The sequence below is a fragment of the Notolabrus celidotus genome, chromosome 10, assembly GCF_009762535.1.
Source record: "Notolabrus celidotus isolate fNotCel1 chromosome 10, fNotCel1.pri, whole genome shotgun sequence".
NCBI classification, from domain to species: domain Eukaryota; kingdom Metazoa; phylum Chordata; class Actinopteri; order Labriformes; family Labridae; genus Notolabrus; species Notolabrus celidotus.
This window is the reverse complement of record NC_048281.1, coordinates 35,974,898-35,983,033: the sequence shown is the minus strand read 5'-3', so window position 1 is coordinate 35,983,033 and position 8,136 is coordinate 35,974,898. Positions and strand designations below refer to the sequence as shown.

At 39.9% G+C, this 8,136-nt stretch overlaps 1 protein-coding gene across 1 annotated transcript; it reads right to left on the bottom strand.

Moving 5' to 3' along the window:
* Window positions 1-210: 210 nt before the first annotated feature.
* LOC117820415 (armadillo repeat-containing protein 8-like) lies at window positions 211-6,283 on the bottom strand. Its single transcript, XM_034694163.1, has 3 exons — window positions 5,967-6,283; window positions 2,208-2,284; window positions 211-477 (listed from the first exon to the last, which is right to left on the bottom strand). The coding sequence occupies exons 1-3, from the start codon at window positions 6,009-6,011 to the stop codon at window positions 327-329; spliced, it is 273 nt and encodes a 90-aa protein (XP_034550054.1). The 5' UTR covers window positions 6,012-6,283; the 3' UTR covers window positions 211-326.
* Between the last annotated feature and the right edge of the window lie 1,853 nt (window positions 6,284-8,136).

The following is an 8,136-nucleotide window of genomic DNA, read 5'->3' as shown; positions in this document are numbered from 1 at the left end:
CTTAAGGAGGTGCACATCAGCTAAAGAAACATCTGCTTAAACCTCAGGTGTTTTTCACACTTTACACCTTATTTTTGGAGTGTTTTGTTTTAGATATATTCATGTATTCACTCTTTTCTGTAACACCTCTGTCGTCTGGGAGAACAGCATTTAGTCCTCTTGATATTTGCAGACACACACAGAAAACAACAAACACACAGAACCCCTGTAGATAACAACACGGCTCAAAGTGTCCTTCCACTGCTCTGTCGTGTTCTCCTTTCCATGCAGTCACTGCTCCCCGAACAAAAGCACACCATGTTCTACCTGTGTTTGTGTTTGTAATGTCACTTATAATTTGCAGGATTGGAGGGCTGGAAGAAGGAAGAAGGAAACGAGAGAGTGGAAAGTTGTGCAGACACATACCTCGGCACGGCTCCGAGGACGATCAGGTTGGCTTTCTGCTTGTTGTTTCCGATGACGGCGTTCTTCATGTCACTGCAGAGAGACGAAGACGCAGAGATGAGGAACGCTTTCAATTTACAGTTTTATGTAATCCCTTAAAGCAACAGTACTCTCTAATGAAAAACAGTTCATACAAGAGAATGAGATGTAGAAGGGCCGACTCAACACGCTTCCCTTTTTGATAAAGCTTATAGTTAGAGCTGGATCAGGCTTGGACCAGGTCTTAGTTATGCTGCTATAGGCTTAGACTGACACACTGGGATCCTGTCTTTTCCCTCTCTCTCCAACTCTTCCTGTCCCATTAAAGTTACTAACCATAGACCTTTCTGGAGTCCCTGAGCTCCCTTGTCTCGTAGGTTCCTCTGGATCTCTGCTGTAGATTCCTTTTTTTGGGGTCTGTTATTCATCCTTTCTTTCTTTCCTTCCTTTCATTCCAGCCTTCTTACTTTCCGTCCTTTCTTTTCTTTCTTGCTTTCTTTATTTCTTCCTCTCTTTTCTTTTTTATTCCTTCTTTCATTCCTTCCTTCTTTATTTTATTCCTTCCTTCCTTCTTTCTCTCTTTTATTCCTTTTTCCTTTCATTTCTTCTTTCCCTTCCATTCCTTTCGTTCTTTCTTTCTTTCTTTCTTCCTTTCTGTCATTCTTTCTATCTTTCTTTATTTCTTTCTCTCTGTGTTCTCTCCATATATCTTCATCCTTTATGTCTCCTTTCTTCACCGATCCTTGCCTTCTATCCTTTCCTTCACTCTTTCTTCTCCTCTTTTTCTTTCTTCTGGTCTCCCTCTCTTCTCTCTTTTCTTAGACCTTTCTGGAGTCCCTGAGCTCCCTTGTCTCGTAGGTTCCTCTGGATCTCTGCTGCTGTGGACGTGCCAGACTCCAGCTGCTACAACTACTACTATCCGTCTCCCCACTATCATCTCTCTCTCTCTCTTCATCTCCCTCTATCCCTCTCTCCAACACGGTCTCAGCAGATGTGTGTCTAACATGAGTCTGGTCCTGCTGGAGGTTTCTGCCTGTTAAAGGAAGTTTGTCCTTGCCACTGTAACTTGCTAAATGCTGCAAAGTGCTCTGCTCATGGTGGATTAAGATGAGATCAGACTGAGTCCTGTCTGGAAGAGGGGACTGGATCTGACCCGGTCTTGATGTTGGGTCTTTGTTGATAATAGAACAGAGTTTTACATCCAGCAGTTGCACCACATGAATGAGCCCGTTCATTTGTGTTCCCTCATTCTCCTCTGAGCGCTCTGTAGCTGCCCCACATGAGATCGAGTGGCAGGTGAACGAGGCGAGTGGAAAAGTACAGCTGGAGCAGGCAGTCAAGTCAGTCAGGTGGAGCGGTACGAGCCGTAACCAGAGCTAGACTCTCTCCGAGTTAAAAATAACGATGAAAACAGTCCGAGTCCAGGTCACCGCGGTGAGTCAGAGAGACAGAGATATGAAGTCACACCAGAGAGTGAAATACAGTTAGACCGTCACATGAGGGCCTGAGCGTGTAAACACAGAGGTATCACACTCTGCAACAGCGGCTGTGTTTTCTGCAGAATGAAACATCTGTGTGAGATTCAAAGGAAGTCATTTAATTTGCAAATTTATGCAAAGGATTGTGGGAGATGATTCAGCGTCAGGAGCGCGGGCGCTTCAGATCACAAATCCACGCTCTCACAGGGAGCTGACTCTAGAGGAGAAGGTGACACAGGTGCTCTCTCTCCTGCAAAGACAATGATTTATAACACACACACATACAGGAGGTGTTGGTACACTTACATGACTCCCTGCAGCACTTTCTGTGGGTCGGGGTCAAACAGTCTGTCAACATAATGGCGACTAGTGGCGGTGACTTCCTGAATGAGGACAGAGATAACACAAAGATTAGAGATATGATTCACTGACATACATTTTATAACTGGAGCTAGCTTTAATAAGCTCGCCCTGTTTCTCTCCAACGCAGAGATACACCTTTAACAAGAAGACAGGTGCAGATTTATCAGACTGTTAAATGTGCTAGGCATGGTTATGTCTTGCTGTAAAATAGCAAACACACAAAGAACTATACAATAACAAGCTTGTTTAATAACTAGAATAATGTATAGTCATTATAGAGACACATACAGAAGCATCCATAGCAGGCCCCTTTAAAAGCTGTGACCCAGCAGCTCCATGTGACACGGGCAAACTTTGTTTATATCATGAAGAGCTCGAGCTAGAACCTTCCACATGACTGCAGCGGGACAAACCTCACCCTGCCTCTGACACGCTGCTGCTACCTGTTTCTGGAGTCGACACACTGCTGACAAGGTGTTCTGTAGAATCTGCACCTGCCTTTTTAATAGTGTGATGTTTATAATGAAGCTGAACAAAGCAACAGAGCTGCTTCGGTTTAAAAGGATGCACCTTAAAGAAAGAGAAGTAGGGATGAACTTGAGGACTTTTCCACTCTTAAAATATGAAGCCTATGCAGAAGTGTTAAAAACTGCAGTTCCTGAAGTGTCCACTAGAGGCTGGCTGCAGAAACACCAGAAACCACATACACACCCATTCAAAGAGACGATCTTTACAGCAGAAATAAACATGTTTACAGCCTGGTTCAAAAAACTGTTTAGGTCTGAAGAGCTCATTTCTCTATTGGGGGACAATTTTTTTATAACTCGTTATTTTTGAAGATATTAAACTAACAAGTTTTGCCCAAATAAGGGCGTGTCTGACTTGATTGACAGACAGGAACACTGTAGCTGTTAGCAAGGAGGCTAAAGGCCCGCCTCTTTACCTCACACTAGCTACACATAAGTTGGGTTGAGTTCAGCATTTCCAATATGGCACCCTCTGGCGATCGGCTTCAAAACAGGACTTCAGGAACAGACGGGTGACGTCGCGGAGACTAGAGATCGAGTTCCAACTTTCTGCTGACAGCAGTTTTCTTAAATTCCCCTCTAACTGAAGCTCTGTGTCTTTAGCATGGACACACTGTTTGAACAGCTGTGCATGGTTATGAATTAATTTGGAGGGACAAAATATTGATCTGGTAAGACATCCGTGTCCTGGCCTGATGATTGTCTTACCTCTGGTGCCAAATATAGATATTTTACTTTAATAACACCACGACTCTTTAAACAGGTTCCCTCCTAAAATGATTCACTGCTTCACCGCTTCAACAGACGAGCGTCTTCCAATTTATCGATTTTGAGAACTGCTGTGTCGTAGGGATGCAACAACATTGTGAACTTCACGTTATAGTGAGAACAAAAGTGTCTCATCCCCATCATGGAGCTGTGATGTATGAAACTAAAGAGAGCTTCAGGGAGAAAAAAGGTGGTTTTGTTTCAGCTGCAGTGAAGCGAAGGGAGACTATAGAGACCATAATCCCACGTGTGTCCATCATTCTTTGCACTCTGCTTCCAGCCTAGTACAGCAACAATGGAGGACACACCAGTGAGGGAGAACAGAGAGACAATTATGAATTTTGGGAAGCTCCAGCGGCTTTTAGATCAGACGTGTGGACGCTTTTCAGTTTCCCTGAGAAAGGAGGAAAGGTGACGGGAAGATGAGTGATATGAGGAGCTAATACGAGACTCGCTTCTCAAGAGGTCACATGGTGCGTCAAAGAGGTCGACAACGAAGGATTCAGAAGATTAGAGAACACGCTGGAGCCACAGATTCTTCTCCAAGTGTTCCTTTAAGGATCTTATTGTAGACTTGTTATCACTGCATTATCATATCCTGAGATTTTGATAGTGTTGCACCGATACTATAACTTAATATCGTCATTATCGTAGGCCAGTTATCAGACATCCTATCATAAGTGTGCCATGAGTTACCCCGCGATTTTTCTGTTTTTATGCCCTTAAACGCTTTTAACAAGGGGTCATTTCCTTTTAGCCTTGGACTTCATTATTACTTTTGTGACCATTGCTTTAGCATCATTTTTATTTATTTAATTTAATTCTATATTCTATTTATTTTTTGGGGTATTTATTATAATGATTTTATTTAATTTTACTTTATTTCTCAGATTTTTCCACTTTTAAATATTTCTGTTGTTTTCTGCATCCTTGAATGTGTGAATGATGCTTTATAAATAAAAATGAGTTGAGAGTTGTATGCACAAGCGAACGTGCTTTGACACAGGTTTAGTATGTAATCACATGAGGTGAAGGCGTCTTTGAGGACCAATAATAAGAAAGACCTCACAGAGATTAAAGGTAGTGTATAATGATGCTTTCAGAGTATTATTGAAGAGACCTGGATGGTGCAGTGAAGATGAAATGTTTGTGACTGCTGGAGTCTGAACATGCAAAATTTTGTGTATTCATTTATTTGACTGTTGTCCTGTATTACATCAGATACTGTACTATGGATGTGCATGTCAAGCATGTCCATTATTTGACAGTCACAGCTAACTATTAGACAATTATTCAAATAGCTCCTTGAGAGAAAAACACCTTTAATGACTGTGCACAGTTTTTGCAGATATGCTAATTATACAAGATATACATATGCATGTGATCTATATATTCTAATTTTACCTCAGCTAAATTCTCTTTTCCTTGTGCGTAGAAGTCTTGCTTGTTCTACTAAGAAATGGCACTCTTGGTTTCTTATGTTATTTTGAATATTTTTGTGTTATGGATGTTTTTTCTTATTTAATGGCAAAAAGTAAACAGCTCTCAGATGCCCTACAACCACTTAAAACAAACCAGATAAAATACATTTTAATAATTAGATAATAGTCACATGAGCTATTCGATTATTTATCATTATTAAACGATTAATCGAATATTCGAAAATCACGACCCCTCTCTGCAGTGTGCTGCACAGTCCCAGCTACACAGGCATTAATACAAATCCCTCTTTTACACACTATTGTTCAGATTTATTCATTATTTTTATATACTGCTAATAATTATAGACTTTAATTGTAGATTTAAGCTAACTGTAAACTCACTATGAAGTAAGCTGAGTGAGTTCTGTTAGCATCGCTAGCTTACCAGGGATGCTAATATGTAGGCTAAGGTTACTAGCTAGCTAAGCCCCCTAAAGTTCTCAATGTAAGTTAGCATGTCAGATTTCTGCTTTAATAATAAACTTTATTTATTACAGAGCTTTAAAGAGTTTAAAATGTGTTCTGATATAATGTACGGGACAGCAGAGACAGCACTCTCACTGTTAGCATTAGCTGCTAACTCATTCCGAGTGACACTGACAGGTACTCCGGCGGTTCCATTTTGATTCACGCGCACACCGCCGGGGCGGGCGGGAACGGTGAGCCCGCGCGTTCTAAATGTTCCCGCCCTTCCGGGAGAAGCCGGGGTATAAATCGATGTCGTCATCAGCTACGTAGGCGGACCGCTCCAGTGCTACATGTTGCCTTTAAGTTAGCTCCCAGGCTAACAGAGGGCACAATCCTCCGCAGTTTGACAGCAGCTAGCTCCTCTGAATGACTGATGTAAAGCTGACACGCGCTCTCTCTCTGTGCAGACACACTGACACTATAAGAAGGCAGCTCAGAAACAGGAGGGGGACACTCACAGACAGGACACTGATGCGGAGAGGGGCCTCCAGCAAGCACGCCATCTCTCTTCCCCCGGTTGAGCGCCCCACTCGGCGCAGCTCTCTGCAGACACTCCGCCCCCCAGAGCAGCTGAGAGCGGCTTTAAGAAGTACCTGCAGACTAATCAGGAGGCTCCAAGGAGGGGTTAGAACCAGAACCTTTAATAGTTCTCCTCTGTGGACTCAGGAACTCTCACTAGCAGCAGATATGCAGCAAGAAACTCCACCGCTAACTCAGCGAGCAGGCTGTCAGACAGATTTCACAACAAGGTAAATGTTGTTTATCAACGTGACGGAGATGATGATTCGACACATTCATTTAAATAAATCTCAAATATCATAAAGTTCAACCTCTCAAATCTCCCTCATATAAGACCTTTCCTCACTTCAAGATCAGCAAAAGCCTAAATTCACACAATGACATTTACTCACATCCCTTATTGTTTTACAACCTGGTCCCACACAGCCAGCACCTTACATCCCATCAAGTCTTTAAGAAGACCACCAAAACCTTAGACAGGACACCTCTCAACTTCCATTATTGCAGGACTGATTTCCATGAATGGTTAAAAGTAAAAATAAAATCCATTCCAATTTCCTTTTCAATAAATGACATAACTTTCGGTTTGATATTAAAAAAATAAAAGAGATGAAATCTGCTGTAGCATAATTCTCCTCTCAGAATTCTTTATTCATAAAAACAGGAGGATTAAATCTCCCCCCAAATTTGTTTTTCTAAATGAATTAAAAATATAACTAAAATCATTGAGAATAATGAAAGGACCAAGAGCACTAAAGATATATGATTCCCTCACTGAATTATAAAATTATTCCCTCTCCTTCCTCAACTTATTTTATAATTTATTTTCTATGTATGTAAATTTTCTCATTTACCTTAAATTAACAACTGAAGCTGTAGTGTTTCTGTGTCCTTAATGATTGTTTATGTATGATGCTCCTTCTGAATGTACCCTTTGTTTGTTGGAAAAAAGAAAAAATAAGTTTATTCACCAATATTAAAAATAATAATAATAATAATTCCATTATTGCAATATAGTCAGGAAGTATAATATTTTAAACATTGAAGATTTTCAAACCTACACTGACATCTGTCTGGTTTTTAAAGTTTTAAATGGACCCCTCCATCATTGAACAAATTTATTAAAAAGAAAAACACACAAAATGTTAAATACTAGAGCACAAACTAGAGGGGACTGAGATGTACCGAGACCTTCAACCACATTCAGTCAAATGGTAGAGTCTGTCAGAGGCACGCAGTCCTGGAACAAACTACCAGCTCACATTAGGGAGCTTGAGAACTACTGTACCTTTAAAAAAAACATTAAACATTAAAAACAAACCAGTCATAAACACATGAATAATCTGTTTCCTCATTTGATGCTTTGGCCTCACCTTCCATCCTGTTTTTATAAAGTCACAAACGTTATGTATGTAAAATCTGTCAGTAAGTCAGTTGGTGTGGTGTCCTGTTAACTGTCTTGTGACTTCCTGTAATTTTAAATCTTGTTGTTTTATGTTTTATGTAAGTACCTGCTTTAGGACTACAGATGAAATATAGCTATTGTGCTAATTCCTGCATATTTACATTGAGGCACACTGTTGAAATGTTGATTAATGTGCATTGTCCTAATCAAAAAAAAAAAGTAATCAAAATATTTGTTTAAGCTTGAGATATACTTAATTATTACCTGTTGTGATCTTCTGACTGTTTCTGTATTCTTTGTATTATTTTCTATTTCTCTTTTAGATTTTTTTTTTTTCCTTTTTCTCAGGGATGCTATGGCTTATTTCATGTTCAGCGGTAATTAATAATATCTTTAAGATGTTTTGAATTGTGATTATAAATTACTGTTTTTTATTGTTATGTGTGGACCCTTTTTATTTACAGTCTATGGTGGACTAAGAATAAATAAAGAATAAATAAATAAACTCAAATTAAATTAAATCCAAATCATTTATTTTTCGCTCACCATTTTAGTCTAACTTAATAAATATCAAAATTAATCCAGAGAATAAGTCAGAAGAATTATCCACTAATAAATAAAAACATAAATAAAAAGATATTTTTAAATATTTCGTGTCGAATCTGCCGCTCACGAGCCAAACGGCTGGGTTGAATTGGTAACAC

Bases quoted from the DNA above. Each gene is read 5' to 3' on its own strand.
- LOC117820415 (XM_034694163.1), bottom strand. From the start codon at position 6,011: ATGGCGTGCTTGCTGGAGGCCCCTCTCCGCATCAGTGTCCTGTCT. The intron at 2,285-5,966 runs GTGAGTGTCCCC...GTCCTCATTCAG, and splicing joins TCCGCATCAGTGTCCTGTCT to GAAGTCACCGCCACTAGTCG. The intron at 478-2,207 runs GTAAGTGTACCA...GTCTCTCTGCAG, and splicing joins AAAGTGCTGCAGGGAGTCAT to TGACATGAAGAACGCCGTCA.